This window comes from Leucopleurus acutus (assembly GCF_964270905.1).
Source record: "Leucopleurus acutus genome assembly, chromosome: 7".
NCBI classification, from domain to species: Eukaryota; Metazoa; Chordata; class Mammalia; order Artiodactyla; family Delphinidae; genus Leucopleurus; species Leucopleurus acutus.
The window spans coordinates 31,563,188-31,589,615 of NC_139150.1; the positions used below are offsets into that span (position 1 = coordinate 31,563,188).

At 43.5% G+C, this 26,428-nt stretch overlaps 1 protein-coding gene across 1 annotated transcript; it reads right to left on the reverse strand.

Annotated features, from left to right (window-relative positions):
* Positions 1-1,309: 1,309 nt before the first annotated feature.
* MSANTD3 (Myb/SANT DNA binding domain containing 3) lies at positions 1,310-10,992 on the reverse strand (the record flags this gene model as incomplete). Its single annotated transcript, XM_082843204.1, has 2 exons — positions 1,310-2,351; positions 10,575-10,992. 2 exons carry the CDS (start codon positions 10,990-10,992, stop codon positions 1,942-1,944), a joined length of 828 nt encoding a protein of 275 aa, XP_082699330.1. The 3' UTR covers positions 1,310-1,941.
* Between the last annotated feature and the right edge of the window lie 15,436 nt (positions 10,993-26,428).

Sequence of the window (26,428 nt, forward strand, 5' to 3'; positions counted from 1 at the left end):
ATAACCTGGGAGCTTGTGAGAAATGCACAATCTCAGGCCCCCCCACCAGAATCTGCATATTAAGGAGATTTCCAGATGGCTCAATAGGTGAAGCAAAGGCAAACTTTTCTCAGTCCACATCATCTGTGTTGAGGACCTGCCACTCTCTGCCCTAATGTCTCCCATAAATCTGTTACGCTTGGGACTTTTTCCAGATGCTGCTTCTCTAAAGGGTCCATTTGGTAAAAACTAAATTCAGAACGCAAATCCTTACAAAAGCACCCTTCCTTTGAAAGAAGACTAGTCTTCACAGGGTTCCTTCAAATAACCAGTTCCTCTAAGATATTTAAAATATGATCAGTGTATAAAATAAATCGATATCCACTTAAGTTTTATGCAGTGCATATATTAGTATATTAGTATATACAGACCCCAGGACCCAAATTCCAAAATTATGAAAGGAAGGAAGCTTAGCCACTGCAGTAAACTCTCCCTGTTGACCCACGTCCTCCGGACAATTATGATGTTAGCAGTACTCATCCAAGACTGTGCAGATCAAATCACAGTCAAGGAGCTGTAGCAGATTCTAACCATCATCTAGACCAACTCTCCTGTTCTATAGACGGGAAACACCAGGGCCAAAGACGAAATGGAGTAACTTAAGGTCACACAGCACTTGAGACAGAGCCAGGCTCAGAAGTCAAGCCCTGACTCCTCGTCCTACACTCCCTATATAGCCTCTGTCACACACACTCCTCCTTCCCCACCACATGGCCTTGAACTTTCATTCTCAGAAATTGCTGACCTGCCTTGGCACTTAACTGTCACTTTGCTTCTTCCAGCTACTGTTATGCCCAACTCCCAAGGCTGTTTTTCACACTAGGCTACAGGAGAAGTTATATCACAGCTCAGTCAAAATATCCATTTATCCAATCCACGTTTCCAAATATATTGGTAATGGATTCTGCAAAAGCTCAATACTAACTGCATACTCTGCAGACTACGTAGCATCACTATTAGCTAGCACCAGGAGCATGGCGAGGGAAGGGCCTTGCCTTAGGTGGCTAAAGATTAAAAACAAGGGCAACCATTTACTCAGTAGTACAAAGTCGGTAGGAAACTACAGCAGGAAGGCAAAAACTGTAGCACAGTGGGGGCGGGCAGCACCTTTCAAAAACATACACAGTGTGACTATAAAATCACAAGTCTTGTCTTTTAATAAAACAAGCATGACAGAATGTAGAGCTCTAAACGAACGTTTCTCCCTCAAAGTAGTCACATCCTTAGTTCCAACAAAGCTACACCTGCTGGAGACATTATTTGGAACTCCTCTTTGGGGAAAGGAAGGACTTAAAAGGCAGCCTATGAGCCACATTAGAAAAGAGCCTTCCATTATGTTCGGCTGTTTAAAAACAGAAAATCCACACTCCAAAGATGACATTGAAAAAATGAGAAGTGTGCTGTAGCTCTTGTGGAGGCTCCGAAAGACCTCTAGCAAATTCTCAGCGACAGCATCACCACTGGAGAAACGTGTGTCCTCCCAGGACAGCCACTTTCAATGGGAGGGCATTCATTTGGATAGACAAGGTCTGACGTCTATTTAAAAAAAAAAAAAAAACCCACAAAACCCAGCCACACTCCTTTATAGTCACACTTGCATTTGATTAAAAAAATACAACAACAACACTCACACATGGTTCTTGTATGAATTCTAATTAAGAGACATTACATTCAGAATGATAGCACTCATAGTGATAATTTTCAGAAGACTCAAACAGCTTCTTTGCCACTTCAGGGGTACATAGGGTGCAGCTGTTTACCTGAATGTATTCTTAAATAAGTGACTACTACCACTCTCATCTTCCTAGTTGTAGCTCTGTGACAGGCTACCGACCGCAAGTTCGTGTTCCAGGCCTTCTTTGCCAACACAGATTAATTACAAGGGAGCCACACCCCACCGTCTTAGGGTGAATTGGGAAAGGGCCGGTTAAATGAGGAAACAGGCCATTCCTTGGTAAAAGTTTGCAGTTTTCTTTCCCAATACATCTTCTTTTTATTGAGAACTTCCATTCTTATCCTGTGTTCCTCCTCTGCCATCTCACACTCTCGCTCTAGCTGCTGGATTTTGGCCACATGCACCTCATTCATCTGTATCAGCTGCAGTTGTAAGATGGACATTTGTTGATGGTGTTCTTCCTCATGCATCTTTTTTAAAGCACCTTCCTGAGAGGTTTTGCTCCTGTAGTTTTTATTGGCTGTTATTCTGACAGCTGAACACGAGGGTTCAGGTTGGGAGGTCCCCTCACATACTGGGAAATGTATGAACTCTTTCTCATCATCGCACAGTTCTCTATTTGAAACAGCAAATGATTCTGAAAAACAGTAGCAGAAAACATGTTCAAAGATTTTACAGGCAGAGAGTAAATCAATCCTATTTCAAATGACAGGGTCCCCCACGACAGGATGATCTGAAGTAGCATCTGCTCTGGTCTGCATGTTCACAGGTACCCCTGCCCCACCTGACTTCTCAAAAACCCATAAATTGAGAGCAATTTTCCCTGAAGAAGTAACGATAAAGGGTTTCATTATGTCATTTCTGGCACTTCGAACTACGGGAACAGGGGTCAGAGATTGTGCTTATCAAGAATTGGAGACCTGGTTATGTGGATATAAATCCTAACATGACATGTGCATGACTCCCAGTGAGCAGAAGACCACAGCGTGAGGCCAGCAGTGGGTTTTCAGATTAAGTTCTCCCTCAGTCTCTCTCCCTCTCTGACTCTCATTCAGCCACGAACACTGAATTTCAGTCTCCACAAGGGCACCTTTGCGGTGGGTCCTGGTCACGGGTCTTAACCCTTACCCAGGATAGCCATCTTAACAAAGGTTCTTCCTTGAAAGATGAGCCTACACTCCCCGGTTTAACTTCCTCAGACTTCTCTTCAGTCTCCTACATCTGGCTGTTGCCTCAAGCACTGCCATCTGGGGGTCAATATTCAGATCCCAAAGACACTTTCCAACGTCCCTCGTATGTAACTTCTCCCTAGCACTTGACAATCCTTGACATTTCTTTCCTCTATTAGCTTCTGAACCATTGGTCTCTCCTAAGTTTTCTACAGCCTCCTCTCTGATTGCTCTTTAAGTCTCCTGTCAGGACTCACACTTAAATGTTCCCCTGGGGTTCCTATCTTCGGCTCTGTTTCCAATCCACCCTAAGTAACCCTCTTAATCTGGTTCCGACCTTCCTTTATCTTCCTTGTCTTACTCTTCAAAATACCCTGTGTACCCTCCAATCCTACCACAATCTTTATTTTCTCCCATAATTCTGTCTCACTGCTCCTTCAGCTAAAGTTGGGCTCACTATTTGTCCCGACTCCCTTATGCAAACACACACTCTTACTCCAGTTTCCCCTTTCAACCTCCCTCCTAACCCGTACTTCATTCAGGATCGATGCCACTTGCTGTGAAACCTCAGCCCTCTTCTTTCTCTGTACATACTCTTCTGTTACAGCACTTAACACATTCTAGTATTATTTGGGGACCATGCCTTAATCTTTTCTTTTATCCTTGGGCACCAATTATTTTGCTTGGTACCTAGTGGATGCCTAGTGAATATTTATGGGCTGAAGCTTTGAACAAAAGGGGAAAAGAGCTTCTGGATATAAAAGGATGCCACATTTGGTGGCGCCATGTTTGCACTAGTATTTTTATTGGGCAATGATACAAGTATCAATTAGGAAGTTTCAATAAGGAAACCACTAACCCCACTAACCCATGGAGTCTTCTAGCTGTGACTCCAATGCCTTCTTGGGAAGCTTTATATTTCCAATGATGAGAATCCTCTCCTTGGAGAAAAATAATATCAATTTATTAAGAGTTGATTACATTATTACATCCACTCCATTATTGCAGAAGATGGGATGCTGGGAATGTTAATGGCTACTGGGGGAAACCTAACTCATAATAGTCTGTTAATAAAAGGAAAATGGCTATTGTTTATTTAGATTATTTCACTCCAAGGGGTTAGGTAACAACCATAACTAGTCCCTAATTAAGATAAAAGAAAAGGTAAAAACCTTACTTTTGAAAGAGGAGGTTAAAAGGACTTCTCTGTTATCCAGAGATAATGAAAATGTCTCCCTAGGAATCTTTCCCAAATCCAGCGGCTATAGCCTCAATTAGATGTCCTTCCTTCATGCTCCCACTGGTTCCTAAGCCTACCTCTGGCAGAGCACTTGTTAAAACTGGCGGCTTAACTACCTCCCCTTCAGGTCTCTGATTACTTTGAAGACAGAGACTGCCTCTAGTTCATCCTCCTGGAGGACCCAGAACAGGGCCTGACACACTGCTAGGCATATAAGAAACGTGTGCAGGATGAATTGGCTGCAGTAGGTCACATCCCTCTCAACACAGCACAACTGTGTAGAAAGAACAGTGTTCTGAGTGGAGAGCTGAGGCACAGGACAAAGGAACAGGAAAGGCTTGGCACTGAGAATAGGATCCCTCAGATGGGATCAGATGCAAAGAGGATTACCTCATCCGTTTCCTTTCTAGTCTCAGATCTGAAACTTCTTCAAAGAAGACTGGACACATTAGACGTTTTTTGGTACCTTTAGCCTCTTTTCTCTTTGATTTCATTCCAGAGGATAGTTCTGAATACTCCTCTGAGCCTTTAAAGTTCATGCCCTGATGATGCTACTCATCTCTGCCAATTGCCAAACGCTCATTTTTATCTCAGTAATTCTTGGCTTTAGGAGCCTTTTGATGATGGTGATGGTGATGGTGATGACAATGACGACAGCAGCTACCATTTTCTGAGTAGCTAGCTAGGCATTAGGCTAGTGCTTTGCAGCATTACTTCATTTAATCCTTACAGCAACCCTCTGAGGGAGGTATTAGTATAGAAAACCAAACACAACATCTAAAGTCGTTTGGCTAGTTCAAAGAACCAGGACTCCAGTCCAGGTCTGCACAACTCCAAAATCCAAGCTCAGCTACTACAGCACCTAGCCTCTCACTGTGTCACTTGCTCAGCTGATCACTTGTGTGTCTTAAAAGGCAATCTCCAAGTTGTATCAACTACAAAACCATCTATTATTAAGAATATGGGTGTATATCCTAAATTCTGATCTCCAAATTTCTCTCTAGAGTTGTGAACGTGAAGACAGCATGTTTATGTCCAGGAGCAGAGAAATGACTCTACTTTAAAACTAACTTTTTTAGTTTAAATGTGTGCTAACAAACGCATTTTAAATTTAAAAAGCCAGGCCTCTTAAGACTCTGGCAGAAGCTGGGGCTTAAAACTAGAGAAGCTCAATGGAGTAATTAACTTTCACACACATATTAGCTCCAATGAATGGAAGCTAGTGTTCAGATGGGGAGAATCTCCTCTTAATTAGAGAAAGACTATCCTGGGCATGGCAACCTGCTGCAAACACACACCATGTAATCTCTCTCCCAGGTAAAACAAAGCCACCTGAAGTAGAAAACAATTCAATCTTGTGCAAAATGGATAGGAAGGCCTGAAAGCTTTCCTGGGAGCAGAGAACACAGTCAAGGGGGTATTCTTCCACTTGGGCAATTTGAGTACGTTTAAGCTCATCGGGAAAACCTACTAAGGCAGTAAAAGGATGGGAAGGAAACTGTAAACAGGCCAAAGCTCAGCTCTTCTTAGCAGAAAAAAGGAAACAGGACGGACTGGGAACACGGATAAATAAGATGTGGAGGATGCATACTACGGAATATTATCCATCAACGAAAAGAAACAAATTAGACTTACACACTGCAATGGGAATAGATGTTTAAAACATTCTAAGTGAAAAGCAGCAAAAGGAAAAGGAAGGTATCTACTGCACAATTTTTAATCCATGTAAATTTAAAATATAGGCACACACGACGCCAACGCATGCTTTCAAGAACATGTGAGAGAATACACAAGCACCTTAGAATGATTAAGGTGCAGAAGAAAAGAATGAAAGTGGTGAATGGGGATAAAAAAGTAATAAATGTGTAAGTAACACACAAAAAAAGGGCTTTTCCAGACCAATGATGCTAGTGTGCCGTGACTGGAAATATGTCAGTCCCCTCTACTGGAGTTCCCACCCCAAAAGAATAGGATTGGTCTAAACAGTGATAATAATGGAAATTATTAAGAAATGTCTGCATTATTTAATATAGTTTTGCATACCTATGTCTGTGTTACTGGATTATAACTTTATAGTAGAGAAATAATAGAATATGAATTAAGTTTAAGTTCTCTCAAGATATTTGAGTACTACTGAAAGCTTAGTTTTCCTAAGTGTATTTGACATTTGGCCATCCTTCCCTCCCGACCACCCCTAGCAAATTTTGTTGGCTCCCTTAGTTTGTTCTGCAAACCTCTTCCCCAAAGATAAAGGAAGATAAGTGTCAAAGGCAAATTATCACAGATCATAAATCTACAGGGTATAAATTGTTTTAATATATTTAAAGGGAAAATACTGTTTTTTTTACAAATACATTCCTAAGTGTTAAATTTTAAGACTACTGTGTTCAACTACAGATGTACATTTCGAGCAAGTCATTGACAAAGCTAAGAATATGCATGCAGGGGATGGTGATCAAGATGACACAGCTGTTTTTGATAATTGGAATTTTGTATTTAGAGGTTACATTTTGTCAGCTTATGAATGGGCAGCTCTTGGAGAGGTCACAGGGTCCCCTTCTGGCCTGTTAATTCAATACCACTGGCCTCAGGAGTCCCTGTTTGTCGTTAGCTTGCTTTTGAATTACTTTGGCCACAAGTTCTGAGACAATGCTGTGTAAAACAGGAAGGGGCCGTCCTGAAGGGTGTTATTTGTAAAAAGAACTTGCTGAGTGCCTTCACCAGAGGCAGTAGAGTCTGCAGGTGAACCACAATAAATGGGGATAATTTTGCACGGCACAGACATTACGGTAGCTGTCTTTATGATAGGAACTGATTCCTTGAACGTATAATTGAACTCTAAAATGAACTATGCCTCTATGCAGGTTTAATGAAATTTCTGAGGTTGCTGAAATTTGTATATTTGTTTTCCTTTTCCAATGCAAAATCTGCTGGTGAGGGGAAATATCTGACTGGTTTTATTATGGTTTATACATGAATAAATGGGATATTTAGTTCTGTACATAAATCTACAGTGAGTACATACACTGGAATGAGAGACAATCATATTAGACCAAATCATCAGATCAAAAGACAAAGACATACTTTTCAGGCTTGAAAGTTCAAAGCTGACATTGACCTCTTGAAGGCCAGTTTTCCAACCATTTGCTGCCCTGGCTCAACCCTCCACCCCACTCTCAAATCCACATTTGCAGCTGGGTTCCCCTCACTTCCTCACTGCTGGGGATTGTGACAGCAAATTTAGTTCACCCAGCCGTGGCATGGTCTGCAGAACTAACTCAAACCCAACTCCTTCGTTTTACAGAAGGGGAAACTGAGGCTCAGAGGGCATTTTAAAGTAGTGTTTGTTCACTATCTTGAGACTCAATGTGGAATTTTTAAGCACCTTATTTTAAGTCATTCATTATTGGGAAAATCAAACCCCTGTTACAAAGGAGAGAAGCCAAATAGGTTCAAATGAAGAAGCACTTGGAATTTCTGGATTTTACTGTGTATTTGGCATACATCACGCAACAGGCCCTCTGTTATCACTGGGACATAACCAGACCCGGATACCTTAAGGTCTAACAGCCTGAAGGGCATAGAACAGTAGATTATTGAAGAATCTGGAAAAAAAAAAAAAAAGATGACACAGCTGAAGCCATCTCACACAAGAAACAGTTGGAGGGAGGCCTCTAGTGGAATCTGTCAGGCTCCTTCCTGTTTAACAAGCTCCAACAAATCTTTCAGCACCTAATTCTGTCACAGGCATTCTGTAAGGTGTTTGGACAGAGCTGGCCAATAGAAATATAATATGAGATACATATGTAATTAAAAATTTTTCTCATAGGCACATTAAAGAAGTAAAAAGAGGTAAAATTAATTTTAGTAATATATTTTTGATCCAATATATCTAAAGTATTATCATTTCAACATTTAATCAAAATAAACATTATTAGTAAGATATTTTATTGATACACTCTTTTTTGGTACTAAATCTTTGAAATACAGTGTGTACATTTATAGCACATCTCAATTCAGTCTCCCCACATTTCAAGTGCTTACCAGCCTCATGTGGCTTGTAGCTACTGTACTGGACAGCACAGTAGAGACAGAGAGATAGTAGAGACAAAGTTAGTAGAGATAATAACTGAACACACACACACACACACACACACACACACACACACACACACACAGAGTCCATGTGTCAAAATACACACAGTGGAATGTGAGCCATAACCCTACAGCAGGTTTTCAACCTCTTCCCCAGAAAGACCCAGAAGGGATGATTAACAATTCCAGCTTTCTTTTTCTTTCTTAAAACTAAATTGAAATGCAAAATGAGTGAGGTTACCTCAAAGCTGTTTAAATGTATGGAAAGCGTTCCAGTACTTTAACTACTAGAGTTTACAGATACTTTGGACACAGTTCCCAACTGACAAAGCAGCATGTTCTCCACCGCCCTCCACATTTGACCTGGAAACAGGAACCAGGCAGCATATGGCTGTACTTTAATAATCACCAACAAAGAGAAGTCTCATGTGTCATATATGTACAAACATCCAATTTAAAATAAATCTCTTTTACAAGTGAGTCTCTAGCAAATGTCACTACAGCAAGGACACTGAGAATCCATATTTATTGCTTTCTTGGAAATTTAGAAATTGTTTTTATGAGTAAATGAACTACACTCTTTCCTCTAAAAAGCAAGAGAAAAAAAATCTGTGGAATGGACTTTCTAGATCCTACCCTAGAATTTGAAAATGGGGAAATAAGACTGTCCCGTTAAAATAAGTCTATGAAATCAATACACAATCATCCAGATCACAGATCTGCGAAGTAAACTGCATGCAGTCCACACCAGCATCTTCCTCAGCAACATCTCCCAGGGAATATGAGCAATTTGAAAAGCAGCCCTTGCTGATTCACCTCCCTCCCTCCCCTAGCACCATTCCTTTCACTGCCTCACAGACACGCAATCGCTCCAAGGCCAGCATAATGGAGAGGAACAGCCTGAAGCTATAAACATCTCCAAAGCAAGGACACTCAATTAGCAGCGGGCCCCCTCCACCACAGAAGCAGCAACAAGGAGGGGTGAGAGAGAGCTGGCAGTGTCCATATCAACACCCTCTTCTGGGAGCTGCCCTGGCTAGGGAGCTCAAGAATCAAAACTCAGACACAGGGTTCCTACCCTGAGAAACAATACATGAGTTTCTTGACATTCACCACTATGGTTGCCCAACTGGCTCCCTAGACTTAACCTTGGCCAAATGATCAGAAAACAAACATTTGATCATAATTTAGCTTCCCAGGATGATCTGCCGACAGGAAAAAAAAAAGTGCTAATCAAAAACATGTATTCTGTTCACTTGGTTATTATATTTTCTCTATATGGATAACTCTATATGGATAACATTCTTGGTTTTAGACAATTTCTTATGACTTTTAATTAACCAGTCCCTCAGAGCTCAATTTACTCTGGGGACACTAATAAGTGAATTTCTCATCCTGCAAGCCAAGAATCGGATTTTCCTAGGCAAATGCTTGCTTCCTGGGTCCTTGGAGCACCTTATGAACAGCCCTCTGGCCTTCCCAGAAATCTTCCTCTGCTTCAAGTATATTTTCTGCAAACTGCAATCTTTATATAAACTGGTCGTTCCTATCTTAAAAGAGGCAGGAATTACTGGCAATTTATCTATATGTATCCTCACCCTGCCCTTGCCTGGAGACATTTCAATAAGCCCCTTAAATTCCAACTTTTTAAAGCCATGACACACTATCGCTACAGCCTTGATTATATGACATTCTTTTCCTTCCCCAAGAATTATGTATGACATTTTTCTCTTTTCGGTGGAACTATATAAAAACTAAAATGATTTTTTTCCATTATTTTTCAAGTTTCCTAGAGTGCACAAACCAAAACTACAGATCACAATTTTATAATGGGTAGAAATGCTGGTTTTTAATCTGGGTGACTGCTAAATAGGTGTTTGCTATATTAGTCTCTGTACTTTTCCTAAGTTTGAAATAGTTCACTTTCTTAATGTGGCATTTTGAGTAACTTAATGCAGAGCTTTGCACATAATAGGTCCTCAAAAACTATCTTTTGAAAAAAAAATACGATAGTGTGAATGAATATAAATCCTCCAGTTCTCTTTAATATATTTGAGATAGATTGAGATAAGCAACTAAGATATTTCATTAATAACTATATTAATGTAGCCCCTTATTTTTCCTTCTTAAGTAATAACAGAGATAAGTGAGATCTCTCTAAGAGAGACATGAGATAAGAGCTTCTGTTTTTATGTACGACTTGAATGTCCTATCTAATTGGGAAATTTTGTATTGAGAAAGTCGTTTGATATGAAAGTTTCTTTTTTATAAATTCCCTCAAAATGAAGGACTTGAAAATCGCAATGTCAAACAGGTACCCAAGGAGAACATGCAAGCGGGTGTCAGGCACCTATACCTTGGGTGGCGGCATCAGCATGGTACTCGGGCTCCTCCTCAGGAGGGCTCTGCAGGAAGTACAGCTGCTCGGGCAGCATGTTGGCGATCTTCTCCTTCCCCAGGACGTGGGTGCTCAGAAGGGGGCTGACGCTCCGTTTCACTTTCTCTCTCCTTTCATGGGCCATAATCTTTTTGGTCCGAGCCTTGATGTTCTCCCAGCACTTCTTCAGCTGTTTGAAATCCCGCAGCGACACGCTAGGCTGCGAGTTGTATTCATGGGCGAGCGCCTGCCAGGTACGCTGCTTGAGGGCAATAGTTCGCGCGTCGCTTTTCTTACACTCCAGCACATACTTGTACTTTTCTACTAAAGCCAACAGGATGCTCTTTTCCAATTCTGAGAAGTATTTGGCAGGTTTTATGATTTCGTTGTTTTGCATTTTCCACTACGTTTCTCCTGGCTGTTAGCTATCCTGGAACAGGAAGTTTGAAACAATCAGTACCAACTCCAGCAATAAACAAGTCAGCGAATCACTCACGCTCTATCCCTGACTTGATTCCCTGGTCTGAAATACGGTACTTTCTTTTCCACTCATGTTGAATTGTGGTATTCTCAAGAAAGCATTCAGAAGATTACAAGGAATGGGGTTTTTACTTAAAAGAAGATTTTCAGGTAGGACCTTTGCTGTAGGTCTTGACCATTTTGTGATTATCTGGTACAGGACAGCAAAAAAAAAGTTGAACATCTATGTGGAACTCTAATGTGTTCATTTATTTCTGCTTAATATTAAGCAACAGATAATTCCCCAAATTCATAATGTTAGGCAGCTTTTAAACTAAACAGGTCTCTCAAAGTTTTGTCACAGCTTAAGAGAAGCCACTGTGTGATCTAATACAACAGATAAAGTAAATACTACCAAAATTTCAGAATCATCCAGAAATCACCCCAGAAGATCTGACATTTCCATCACTATGTCTGTGACCTTCGTTAGGTCCATGCTCTTAGAAGAACCTCAGTTTCTTTATCTTAAAAATGAGGGCTTGGAGTCTGTGATCCTTAAGGTCTAAGGGCCACTTTTATTTTATTTTATTTATTTTTCTGTTTTTTAAACATCTTTATTGGAGTATAATTGCTTTACAATGGCAGGCCACTTTTAAAAGTGTACAGTTCTGTGTAAATAATTAATATAATTTCAGAAGTGCAAGGGCCTGGACACTTTAGAGCTTGAGTCCAGTGCCTCTCTTTTCTTTTTTTTTTTCTCCTGGCCATTTCATATAAATGGAATAATTCAATATGAGGTCTTTTGTGACTTGTTTCTTTCACTTAGCATAAAGTTTTCAAGGTCTGTCTATGTTGTAGCATGTATCAATACATCATTCTTTGTTATTACCAAATGGTATTCCATTTTATAGATGTAGCACAGTCCATATACATTTACCAATTAATGGATTTTAAAAATTGAGATATAGTTGACATATAACATTACATTAGTTTCAGGTATACAACACAACGATTTTATTTATTTATATATATACATACACACATATGGAAATGATCACCACAATAAATGTAGTTAACATCCATCACCACACAGTTAAAATTTTTTTCTTTTAAGATCTATTCTCTTAGCAACTTTCAAATATACAATATAATACTATTAACTATAGTCGCCATGCTGTATATTACATCCCAGGACTTACTTACATTATAACTGGAAATTTGTACCTTTTAACCACCTTCACCCATTTTGCCCCCCCCAACTCCCCATCTCTTGCAACTACCAATCTGTTCTGTATCTATGAGTTCTTTTTCTTCTTCTTCCTTTTTTTTAGATTCCACACACATGTGAGATCATACAGTATTTGTCTTTCTCTGTCTGACTTATTTCACTTAGCATAACACCCTAAGGTCCATCCCTGCTGTCGTATATGGCAGGCTATCCTTCTTTTTTGTGGTTTAATAATATTCCTTTGTGTACCTATATACCACATTTTCCTTATCCCTCTTTTCAACTGAGGGAACTAAACTAAGGGCCAGTAAGGTGAAATGGATTGTACAAGATCACAAAGATGGTGACTTCAGAAGTCAAGAACCTGGACTGCCCTGATAGTTTGGTAATCTTTTCTTTAAACACACCAAATAATAGCCATTTTTTAACACATATTCGTTTAAAGTCTTTGTTCACATATTATAGTAAAAGTTACCAATTTTATATTATTTTAAAATTTTGAAATGACATTACATTTTCTCCCTTATCATTATTACAGTCTACGTACCTTTTTATATTTTTAATAAAAATTGTATATATTTAACATACATAGTGAAATAATCACTACAAATAAGCTAGTACTACAATTACATATCTCCTCACACAGTTACCTTTTATATGCTTCACGAGAGCGCCTAAAATCTAGTCTCATCATATTTCCAGTATTCAATACAATATTATTAGCTACAGTCATCACTCCTGTACACTAGATCTCTAGACTTATTCATCGTACATAACTGCACTTTGTACCATTTGACCAACATCTCCCCGTTTCCCCCACCCCCCCATCTCCAGCCCCCAGTAAGCACTGTTCTACCCTCTGCTTCTGTGAGTTTGAATAGCCTGGTATTCTTAGTATCATTTCACAACTATCTCTTGAGCTCTCACCTTGGGTGACTCCAAATTACTCAACCATGACTCCCTAGGTCATCTTGCCATCCTCCCCAGTGCTGAGCCAGCATCTTTCACACAATAAATGCTTAATAAATGTCTTATTCCACTGAACCTATGTGTGTTTTATGACTGCACAGTTTTCCACATCTTTTAATCACAGGAAACTTCCTACAAATTAATCTCTCAGTTACATTATGGCAAGAATGTTGCTAAGCAACAGAGAATGCAGCAATAAAGCAAGCGTTGCATGTCCCCTTCGTGGAAAGGGCCGACATGCCCAGTCCTCCTTACATTCTCTAAGCCTCTGATTTTTCAGAATAACAGGCAAGCATCAAGATACTGATGATATAGTCCATTTAAAACTGACCAATCGGGCTTTTCTGGTGGCGCAGTGGTTGGGAATCCGCCTGCCAATGCACGGACACAGGTTTGAGCCCTGGTCTGGAAGGATCCCACATACTGCGGAGCAACTGGGCCCATGCGCCACAACTGCTGGGCCCGCACTCTAGAGCCCGCGAGCCACAACTACTGAGGCCCATGTGCCTGGAGCCCGTGCTCTGCAATGGGGGAGGCCACCGCACCGCAACGAAGAGTAGCCCCTGCTTACTGCAACTGGAGAAGGCAGACACACAGCAACGAAGACCCAACACAGCCAAAAGTAAATAAATTAATTAATTAAAACAAAAGAAAACAAAAAAACCTGACCAACCTGTACTGAAAGAATTAGAAACTAACTTGAAAGGAGTCCCACTGGCCAAAAATGGGACATTTGAACAAGGGTGATGGGTACACAAAGATTCATTAAATTATTCTCTTGATCTTTGTGCACACTTGAAAAGTTCCACAATACAAAGCTGGGGGGTGGGGGGAGGCTGTGACTTTTAAATTTATGGTACACTGATTTAAAATCACACCATTACAAGTCAGCTCTTCACCTACTATGCCTGGGGAGGGGTTACTATTGTTGTAAATAACTGAAATCTGTTAGATCTGAGGCTGGAGGGGACCCAGCCAGATCAGAGAGCCTTGAAATAGAGGCCAAGGAATGTAGGCTTTACATGGGGGCAACAGAGCCTGTTCAGGGTCCCCCACTATGTACAACCTCCTCCCAAAAGTTAAAGTTAGTGTGATCAGTGTCTCCAGATACAAGGTACCTCACATTCATCATGGACACATCAGTATCAGAAATCGAGAGATTTAGACAAGTCAAAGGTGGTTTGGCCCTCAGGTCTTGGGCAAAGAGAAATGAGGGGGAATTTATCTTTGGAGATGTGTCCCTGTACCCCTAAATTATCAGGCCTACGCTTCAGTCATGTTGCTCTAATGTTCCTACAATGATCCAATCCAGGCCCCTTCTTCCCCAAAAGTCCAAAATTAATTTTTGCCTTCATCAATACTCCTATTTCCTATAAATCAGCGTTCCCAAACTGAAATTTATTAACACACCCTCCCTATAATATATCTCTTCTATATGATCTCTATCTGCCAAGATGACTACGTTCAACTTTATATTCTATAGTTTTTATTATGAAATCAATAGGTATACTAAATGAATGTTCTTAAACTACACAGCCCCCAGAGCAGATTCTGATCTGAAGCCCATCCCAATTCTTCTGCCCCCAGAAGATGTCTACCCACTCTTTTTAGGAATCACTGCTGGGGCTTCCCTGGTGGCGCAGTGGTTGAGAGTCCGCCTGTTGATGCAGGGGACACGGGTTCGTGCCCTGCTCCGGGAAGATCCCATATGCCGCGGAGCGGCTAGGCCCGTGAGCCATGGCAGCTGAGCCTGCGCGTCCGGAGCCTGTGCTCCGCAGCGGGAGAGGCCACAACAGTGAGAGGCCCGCGTACCGCAAAAAAAATAAATAAATAAAAATTAAAAATCACTGTTATAAGGATTGGGAATCTGATTCACAAATGAAAAAGGGATTGTTCCCTGTTTCATTCTGTTAAAGGTAATGCTATTTTATACATTATATATTAATGTTATTTTATACATTATATATTTTTTCTTTTTAAATAAATATTTTTTATATCCTTGATTATTTCAAGATAAATTCCCAGAAGAGGAATGTTGCCACAAAATATAAAAACACTCAAGACTTTTGTTCCATCACCATCTGCCCTCCAGAAATGGTGTACTAATTGACATGCCCACTTCATTGACTTCTGTTGTTAACATTTTTTACATCTATGCCAACTATGGAAGTGAAAAAATGTCCCTTCATTGTTTAGTGATATATGAATTGCAGCTCTCGGCAAATAAGCCATACTCTGCCTGCACAAAGTTCCTTTGATACTTAGTGGAAATGAAACTACATGGAATTAGTTCCAAGCAATTTAATAATTCTTCCTCACAATGTGTGCAGTACCACTAACTGCCACCAGGTGGTGGTGGGCTGGGGGTTGTCTAAATACATAAGGATCTTAACCTAAGTGTGGCCAGTTAAGTCTCTAATAAGAGCAATAATTACAATAGCAGATTTTTTTTTTTTTTTTTTTTTTTTTTTTTTGCGGTACGCAGGCCCCTCACTGTTGTGGCCTCTCCCGTTGTGGAGCGCAGGCTCCGCGGCCATGGCTCACGGGCCCAGTGGCTCCGCGGCATGTGGGATCTTCCCGGACCGGGGCACAAACCCGTGGCCCCTGCATCGGCAGGCGGACTCTCAACCACTGTGCCACCAGGGAAGCCCCAGCAGATAATTTTTATTGAGCCTTTACTGTGAGTTTGACACAATACTAACTGCTTAATATGCACTATATCATTTAATCTTCCCAAAAATAGCCCCTGAGAGCATCATTTGTTACACTGTTAAAAAAAACAAAAACAACAAAAAAAACCCCACAAAGCTTTATGAAAGTATCAGAAATACCAGAAGAAATTATACAACTGCTCTCAAAAGCAAATACTCAGAATTACCAACACCTGGGGACCATTAATAGCCTATTAATTAAACTATTATTTAATCACTAGCTAAGTAAATCCAAGTCACCAATTTACTTTGCTTAATTTTGTAGAACAGCAGGCCTCCCTCGGCCATGTGGTTGCATCCTTCCGGGCTATAAAGGGATTCTGGTGTGAGACAGTGTACCGCCCAAAGGTCCCCTGTGGATCCCCAACAGCCTCCTGAAGCAGGCTGTTTATCCCCACTAAACCAATTATTTTTCCTATTTCCTGGATCAGAAAAGTGAGGCTCCGTAACTTGCCGGTGATCACACAAATAGTAGCAGCGCTAGGATTCAAACCCAGGTCTGACTCCAAGCCCAGGCTGCTCTCTGATCTGCTTAGCCCTCTTCTTTCAGACCTAGTGACAGCCTCTAGTGCTCCAGCTCAAATTACATATCAATTAGCAATCTGATTGTCAGCAGGGACAACCTAGGAAGAGCTGTGCCTGCTTCCATCATCTCCATTTGTTGGCTCCTCCCCTCCCTTCCCCACTCCCATCACCTCCACCCTTCTAGGTCTCAAACCTAGGGTCCACAGCTCCCCACCCCAACCCAGATGCACCCCTCTCACTCTAACTAGGGTTCTGAAATAATTTCCACTGTTGATCTGCTAAGAATGTATGTTTGAAAAGTAACTGTAGCAATAACATGGAGCTTTAAAATGGTCCACACCTCAAGGGGAACTGGATGCTGACATTCTGCTTGAGCACCTGACTGACAGTCCTAAGTAAACAAACACTTCCCAAAGAAAGAGATCTCCAAGAGAAGCTTGCTAATAGAAACGTCGAGGCTAGAAAGCACATTATAGCTTAAAACTGCTTAGGAACGTCCATAACTGGTTATAGATGACAACACAACAAGCCTTCTCTGCTACATTAGCCTTTATTAGAAACTTCCCTTCCCTTCTAGGGAACTCCAACTCCCCTCTGTACGGATCATCTTTTTTGGCTGCTGTTCTGCTAGACAGAGTGCTACCTGTTCTTATGCATGGTTGTAGAACAACAAGCAGCCCAGAGACCCCACAGTGAGCCTCAGCAAGATTTAATGAATGAATGTATTTTGATTTAGTCATAAAACTGTCTACCATGCACAGAATGAGTATCGTACATGGTAAAACAATCAGTACACCAAAAAGCTGCATTAAAGTAAAAATGGTCATATAAAATAGCAAAATCCAAATGCAATGGAAGTTCCTCTTGGGCTAAGCAAAGACCCATAGACAAGACTAAATAAAATAGCAGGATTCCAATACCATAAAAGAACAAAGAGGAAATAATCAGCACAATTCCCAAAACACTAACACTGACTAAACCACCGGAAGATTGTAATAAGTACATTTAATATGCACCTTAAAAATCCATCAGTTAGGGGACTGAATGTTTGTATCCTCCCCCCCAAAAAAAATCATTTGCTGCAACCCTAACTCCCAGGGTGACTGTATTTGGAGATTAGGCTTTTAAGGAAGGAAGTAAGATTAAATGTGGTCCTAAGGATGGGGCCCTGGTTCAAGAGGATTAGTGCCCTTAGAAGAAAAGACAACAGAGAGCTTGCCCCTCCCCGCACTAACCCCAGGGCTTACAAAGAGGCCATGTGAGCACACAGAGAGATGGCAGCCACCTACAAGCCAAGAGAAGAGCCCTCAGAATGAAACCTACCTTGCCGGCACCTTGATCTGGACTTCTTAGCTTCCAGAACTGTGAGAAATAAATTTCTGTTGTTTAAGCCTCCCAGTCTGTGGTCTTTTATTATGGCAGGCCAAGCTGACTAACACATCACCTAATGATATTTTAAGTCCACCAAGGGTCAAACTAAGTCCTAAAATTTGAGCAAAGACCAGAGAAAGTTGGCCAGATTTTACTTCTACTGCTATTTGTAGAAAAGGGAGTTCTTTGAAGTCAACACTCAGGATGGGAACCATGACTACAAATCTGTGACACTGAGACCTCAGACAGATATTAGGATATTAATGCACTACTGCTCTTAAAGTGAAGTGAAATAACCAAGACAGTGGATGCAGAGAACCTGGGCTCAAATCCTGAATTCAGCACTCACCTAGCTGTGTGACTTTGGGCAAGTCAATTAACCTCTAATGCTTCCTCTGTAAAACAGGGTTAATACTCCCTACTCTGCTTTATTCCCTCTACACAACTATCCTGCAATGGGAGTAAAGAAGCACAGACTAGATCTTCAATAAATCTTAGTTCTTTGCACCCCTCTCACCCATACTGAACTGCTTCCAAAAGTAGAACAGTGGTCTAAATACAGCACATACTCAAATACTTATTGGCTCTTTTATTCATAGACATACAATTCAACAAATATGTAATGGACTCCTGCCAAAGGCTCAGTACTGTCCTAGAGTATGTGGGAGATACAAAGACAAGCTGAAGGAGCATTGGCACGCAGAAACTGACAACCAAAAGGAGAGGTACAATGAATGGACACCATAACAGAGGACAAAGCACCCTGGGTGCTCAGAAGACAGAAGAGGTTAATTTGCACTCTTCATGAACAAGAAGACATTTGAGCTAGATCTTTAAGAATGTATAGGATATGAACAGAGAGGGCTGAAGGAAATCATTCAGATAAATAATTGATAAGAAAGGACCTGGATTCTGAGTGGTGGTGATGTTAATGGAAAGGAGGCGGTGCATGCCAGGGACTGTTTCAAAGTGAGAAATGACCAGGACGTGTGTGTGTCCACACTACGGTGGGGGATCAAGAGAAAGTAGAGGCAAAGAGGATACAGGAGGATTAAACAAGCACCTAGAGCACCTACATGTGCAGGTACTGGAGGGAGGGGTATTCCTTAAGATCCAGGAGACCACAGTCCAGTGAAGACATATCACAACACAGTGTACTGTGGATGGGCTGGTGACAAGGCAGTGTGATAAGCACAGTCACAGAGATGTGCCCAGGGATGTTACTCCAGGATTGGGTGGGATTTAGAATAAGGACCTTAATTCCTATCAGAATAGACTGGAAATAGAATTAGCATTAGAACAAAGCAGGGCCACTTTGGAAAGACTGAAAGAAGGGACAGACACAGAATTGGTGAGTAAGCTGCAGGAAATGTGGCAGCCAATCCCTGAAGGGAGGCCTGGCCACAGGCTATGGGTGATCAGTTTGCTCTAAAGAGATGAAAGCCTATTTCCTATCCTGGTCTGTTGACTCTGTCTCCTGACTCCACAACCCCCAAACAACCTCTTTTGGAAACAACATAGATCCTAACATGTTATAACTAAAACAGGACTTCAGTCCAATCCTCTCATTTTACAGATGAGGAAACTTAGGCTTAGAGCAAACTACGGGGGTTCCTGGGGTCCCAGTAACAGAGGAGGGCCTAAAAGCGAAGCTTCATTATTTGTTTTCAACCCCTCCCCCCACATCTCTTCTCTGGAACCCTCCCGTCATCAAGATGCCCTTTTGCTAGGTACCATCAAGCCTTCCCCACTCTCCCAACGGAAAACTCGAGGGCACTGCTCTCAACACTGACACTCACTCTGTGACGTCAGGTAAGTCCCCTTTCCTCCCTGACTGTTGATTCCTCATCTCTAAAAAATAAAGCTGCAATGGGTGTTCTCTAAAGCCCCATCCGGTGCTGGCAGTCCATACTAGCACTGCTGCTACAATGGTTTTTCTGCAACCTAATTTCCACAGTTCTCTGCCAAAGACGCATAGATGGTATTTTCTGATTATTTATGAGGCTAGTGGAGCTACTAGCCAAAGTAAGAGAACATTGCCACAGCATAAAGTGATCTCAGCACTTCAGAGGAGTTAAGGCCCACGCCCAGGTTTAACTCTATAGGTTAAGTAGTTCCAAGTGAAACATCTAAAGCAGGTGATGGGATCTCTCTTTCACTACTGTAGCCCCAGCTCCTTGAAGACCACCTGGTACACAGAAGGTACTCCATAAATATTTGTGGAATATACGTTGAAACTAACCTGCTCGCCATTCGCATTTTTTACTAATTATATCTAGATGTTCCACTATCTTAAATTTCTTCTTCTATAAAGGATTTCTCATAACAAAAATCATTTCCTGGCTTCTTCTTGTAAATACTGTTGTATGCCAAATTTTTTACAACATGATACAACAAATTTCTACAGCTATGATGCCTTCATGATTTCATTTGACGCAGAGGTAGGAACAGTCAAACATTACTGTCCCCGTGCACACCTGGCTGTGTACCTGCTCTCACATGTTCAGACCTGTCTACTCAGGATGGCCACTCACCTGCGCCCTGTCTTCTATCTTTCCTTTAGGGGAGCTTCCAGTCTAAACCTAGCACTAAATTTGCTTCCTCCTGTGCTCTCCCTCCCCTTTCCCTTCGCCACCCACTCGAGGCAGCCAAGTAGCTGGGAAGTGTTTATTTTTACCATCTGCGTCTGAGGGTGACTGTGAGCAGAACCAGCCTTGTGTTTAAGGCAAGAGCTCCCCCCTCCCGTCCCCCCCCGTCCCCCCTCCCTCACAGTTCCCTCTGTGAACCAGAGGCAGGTTCCTAAAGGTCCTGACCCCTTCCTTCCCCTCCCCCACTGCTCCTTCCTAATCCATCTCCCCACTCCCATCCCAGTCTCCCTAAAATTCCCTTGGAGTCATTATTATTATTTTTATTTTTTGCGATACACGGGCCTCTCACTGTTGTGGCCTCTCCTGTTGAGGAGCACAGGCTCCAGACACGCAGGCTCAGCGGCCATGGTTCACAGGCCTAGCCGCTCCGCGGCATCTTCCCGGACCGGGGCACGAACCCGCGTCCCCTGCATCGGCAGGTGGACTCTCAACCACTGCGCCACCAGGGAAGCCCCCTTGGAGTCATTATTAAAGTACCCTCCACAGAAAGTGCTTTTACAATACAGAAAGTCCCCTTATGTAGGTGTTCCTGCTCCAGCCTGCTTCTTGTCTGTGAGGACTCTCTCCTCTAGGCCCACCACTTCAGCATCAACGGCTCTCAAGTCTCTGGGCCCGGACTTGTGGCACAGTGGTTAAGAATCCGCCTGCCAATGCGGGGGACACAAGTTCAAGCCCTGGTCTGAGAAGATCCCACATGCCGCAAAGCAACTAAGCCCGCGAGCCACAACTACTGAGCCTGCATGCCACAAATAAAAAATAATTTATTAAAAAAAAACAAAAAATCTCTGGGCCCAGGGTCTCAAGCATTTACCTTTTCCTGCAGCCCTCAGAATTACTCTGTACTGCAATCTATCCATACCCTTGAGGGGCTCCTCTATCTGAGCTCCTGAGGCACGGAACTACATTTTACTTGTATCTTGAGCACACAGTTGACCCTCGGTGTTTGTTCAAAAGAAAGTAGGGGTGTCAGGGAGAACCTCTCTCCAGCCCCATCTTCTCTCCTCAGCACCACACACATTTCCAATTGTCTCCTAGCCACCTCTATCTAGCTGTCCATTATGGGTACCTCAGAAACCTCCAAAAGCAAACGCATTATTCCTCTACCCCCAGACCTCCTGATTTCAGCCACATTAACTTGGCTCAAAGCAGAAACCTCAGCGTGCTCTTCAATCACATGGTACCACTCATCACATTTACCACTACTACATATTTTACCTCAATATCTCTTCTCTCTGCTCCCATCCTCATTGCCTATGTCCAAGGTAAGCCCTAGTCTCCCAAAATGATCTCCCAAACTTCCAGCTCCTCTTCCACATAGCCACCAGAGGCATCTTTCTTAAACACAGTGATGATGCCACAGTCCTGCGTGTAAACCTCTGACATTTCCCCCACTGCCCAAGCAATAAAGTCCAAACTGCTCACAAGGCATTCAAGGCCTTTCCAGATTTGGCCCCAATTACAGTGCCCCCTCTACCCCACCCCAAACCACCCTTTCCATGTATGTTTCAACCCGGCCAGACCAAACTCATCTTCATGCCCTTAAACCTACTGCGTTCTCATGCCTCTAGACATGGGGCCTCCTCTGGCTGGAATTCTTTACCCCAAGATCCACCAAGGGCTCATCTTTACCCCTTAAGTCCAACTCTCATGAAATTTTTGTGACGCCTTCCTCAACTAATACCCAGGCTATTATGTTTATTTTATTTATAACAGCTTCCTCCTAAAATGAGTTTGAGGCAGTTTACAAACTACGTACACACTGCAACTAGACTTTTTTTTAAGAGAGAGGATATCAGGGCAAAGACAAGACAGAGGTAAAAAAGATAGAAGTTAGGAATTTGTGCAGCATTCAAAACCTCTATGATAACGTCTCATCTTGTTAAATCTCGTTAAAGAGGTAGATTAGCCCTGAGTATTCTATCCAGAATGAACGAGTTACTCTTCTCTGAGCTCACTGCCAGTTGTATATGATTGTACTTCCCATATTTTCTGTGATTTGCTCATTGTGTCCATCTCCCTCACTAGGCTGGGAAATTCCTAAGGGAAACACATAATTTCTGACTCATCTCTCTCCCAGGCATGAAGCATATGACTCAGCATAAGACTGGTGCTCAGCAGACAAGAATTAAACAACTGTCACCATGGACAGGGAAAAAGGTCCTAGTGCTTGTTGAGCTCCCTACCAGGCATTTGAAAAAACATTCTTTAATCCTCACCAAAAAATTACATGGCGGAGAAATAGCAGACCTAGGATTCGAACCTCCCACTGTCTGTCTCTCCAAAGCAACTGCTCTTCTTTACTAGGCACACGGCTCCCTACTTTCACCATCACTATGTGCCCAAACACCCCCTCCTTCAAGTCCTGGTTTTAAAACAACCCTTCTCTAAGAAGCCTTTCCTGCTCACTCAGGAGAAAAGTCAGCCCGAGTTCAGCCCCTACCTTAAACAACACTCAAGTAAGACACGGTCACAATCGGGAGAGGAAGGGGTGCCTTCTGGGTAGCCGAGCACTAGCGGACCGGGTGGGTGTTCTTCAGATGGTGTTGTGGGTCCTCAGCTGTCCTCCTACCCCCTGCCCCTGGGTGCAATGCCTGGCCCTTCCTGCCTTTCTCTTCCTTGTTCAGGGTCCAAAGCCTTCCAGTTCTCCCCATTTCAAACTGAACCCCAAAATAATGTCCTCAGGCCCATTGCTTCTCTAACCAAGGGAACTGTATTCAAACACACTCCTTCATTACATCAGTTCCGTCTTTGTACTGATATTTGAAGCACCTTACCAATCTTCAGGGTTGTTGAGCATCCCAATCGCCTCAAACATAGTAAAAGAATTTCAAGAATCATGAGAAGCGACCATGACATTTTAGGAGGCCCCGTCACCTGGCTCTCAACCCATCTCAATACTTTTGGGGTGTCCTGGGAATAATAAGAGACAATTCACTGATCTCACTCCAGGATCCCTCCCCCTCTCTCCTCCCAGACAGGATGCCTGGTCTCTAAGGGCAGGATGGAATCCTGGTCCAGAAAACTGCTGGGGTGGTAGACGCTGGTCCCTTCCTCCATATCCTCTTCCAGAGCTTCAGAATCCTCCCTTCTCCTCCCCGTCCACCCCTTGTCTCTCTGGCCCCAAACTCCCCTAGCAGTCCTCAGTCCTAACTCAGGAACTATGTTTTTGAATTCAACAATTTCCTTGGTAACACAATTGACTTATCTGACATACTAAAATGCACACCCCTGGCCCTGATATTATCCTACCTCCCGGTTTTAAATGTGTAACAAATATATCCTATAACCACTCTCCTGACACTGCAGGAACATCTGTGATCTTAAATGTTACCATACCTAAGAGTCACCCAATCTCCTGAATCAGAATAGGGAGACTAAATAATCTTCTCTATTTCCTACTCCTAAATAAAAATTACTCGTGCAATTTATAGTAGCTACATCACAGCGCCAGTGTGATGACTTAATTAGATAACTCATGCCAACTGTTTGGTACCTAGGGCCTGGTATACAGAAAGTGCTCAATATTTAGCTATGATCATTTACGTACATTATCTCTCACAATAGCACCTGGGGATAGGCATTAAACGACGCACTCCTCTGCCACCATCCCTCCCCCCATCTCACCCCCATTTACAGAAGCAGGAGCCAAGGCTCAGAGCAAAGGAGATTTCCCAAGGTCAAGAGGGCACCGATGTGATGTTCGGCCCTCAGCCTCTGGGTGAGAGACCCCTCCCATTACACCCCTGTAAGGGACACAAGGGGTCTTAAAGGAGACGAGTATGGAAAAGCGCGAGCACAGTGCCCGGCATACAGTGGGGACCCCGGGATGGGGAGACCCCGGCACTGCGAGTCATCTGGATTCCTCCCAAGCGGCTCCTCCACTCCCGGAGTCCAGAGTCCCCCGACCCCGGGTGCGACGCTGAATCTCCCCGAGGTCCGCGCCGTGGGGCTTTGTACGCCGCAGGCCGGCCCCACTCACCGAGTCCCATCGCGGCGCGCGGAGGTGGCAGCCGGGCCTGCGGGGCAGGGGTCGTGGCGCCTGGGCCGGAAGCCCGCCCTGCCGGCCGCGCGGCCCCCGCACGTCTGGCCCGAGCCTCCCGCCTGACCCTCGCCCGCGCCCCCGCGTCGCTGCGGCCCGCCCGGCGGGCCAGCGTCCTACCTGCAGCGGCGGCGCAGCGGCCACGGCGATCGGGGGAGGGGCCGGCGGGATGCGAGCGCGGGCGGCCTCGGCTCCTCTCGCAGGCTGGGCGGCCGGGAGGGCCGCGGGCTCCGGAGCGCCGGGCGGCGGCGGCGCGCCCCCGGCCGGTCAGGCCCCACCACGCGCGCAGCGGCCACAAAGCCCGGGAGCCGCCGCCCCCTCGCGGGCCGCCCGCCGCCTGCGGGTCCGCAGGCGCCGAGGAGGGCGGGAGCGCGGCCCCGCGCAGTCCCCACCTCCCCAAGCCCTGGTGGCCGGCCTCCCCCGAGGTTCGGGGCGGGGCGCAGGGGGTCTTCCGCCTACCCACCCCTCTCCCTCCTGGCTGACATTCTTGTGGTGAGTTCCCTCTTCCCACCTTTGCGGACGAGCTCCTGAAGGACTTGAAAAACTGTTTCATTTCCATGAACAACAAAAGAATGTATTTGTCGCAAGGTATTTGGCGGCCATGGACGCGAAATAGCCCAGTCCAAACCCCCTATCTGAGAAAGGCCCCTTTTCCTTCGGGACACCCTGCTACTTGAGTAGACAATGCTCCTTGGCTGGGTTCATCACGGAGTTGTGTTTTGTTTTGTTTTTTTAATTTGCGGGATGTCTCCCCCTAGGCTGCGCACCTCGAGGGCAGAGACTACCCTCAGCACCCCAGGACCTGGTTCAGACACTGTGCGCTGAGTACGTGGGAATTTGTGCGCGGATGAATGAATGCACGACAGATGCCACTCTAGGACAAGGCACCTTTTATAGTGCCTCCACAAGGATGGGGGCTAGGTGTTTCTTTTGCCCTGTATCCATTGGGAAGATTCCAAGCTCAGAAGGGCACAGAGGGCCGCTGAACTTTCTGTTGTTCTAATCGAAGTGAAATTCACATAACATAAAAATAACCACTTTAAAGTCAACAACCCAGTGGCGTTTATTACATTCACAATGTTAAGCAACCACATCATCTCTACTTGTGAAACATTTATCACCCCAAAAGGAAACCCCCTCCCCATTAAGCAGTCACTCTCTATCCCCGCCCCTCCCCAACCAGGGGTAACCACTAATTTATTTTCTGTCTCTCTGGATTTGGCTATTCTAGACATTCCATATCAATGGAATCATACAATATGTAGTCTTTTGTGTCTGGCTTCTTTCACTTAGCATGATGTTTTCAAGGTTCATCCAGGTTGTAGCATGTCAGTACCTCATTCCTTTTCATGGCTAAATAATTGTATGTATACCACAGTGCGTTTGTACATGTATCCATTGATGGATATTTGTGTTATTTCCACCCTTTGACTACTGTGAATAGTGCTGCGCTGAACATGCCCGTAAACGTATTTGTGTATCTGTTTTCAGTTCTTTGGGGTATATACCTAGGAGTGGGCTTGCTGGGTCATATGGTAATTCTATGTTTAACTTTTCGAGGAACTGCCAAAAAGATTTTCCATAGTGGCTAAATGAATGATTTTACATTCCCATCAGCAATGTATGAGGGTTCCAAATTCTCCACCACCTCACCAACACTCGCTATTTTTTCATTTGTAAAAATGTCTTGATTATATGTGAGGCTACTGCCACCCTCCCAGCTCCCATGACCCACAGACCCACTTGGCTCAGAGGCTGAGCGGCTGAGCCAGGTCTTTTGACTACAAAGAAACACCCAAACACTTCTAGGGGTCAGAAGCACCAATAAAAATAAAGACCCTTACTATACCCTAGAGTTATACTACTCCTTGTTCATTATTTTA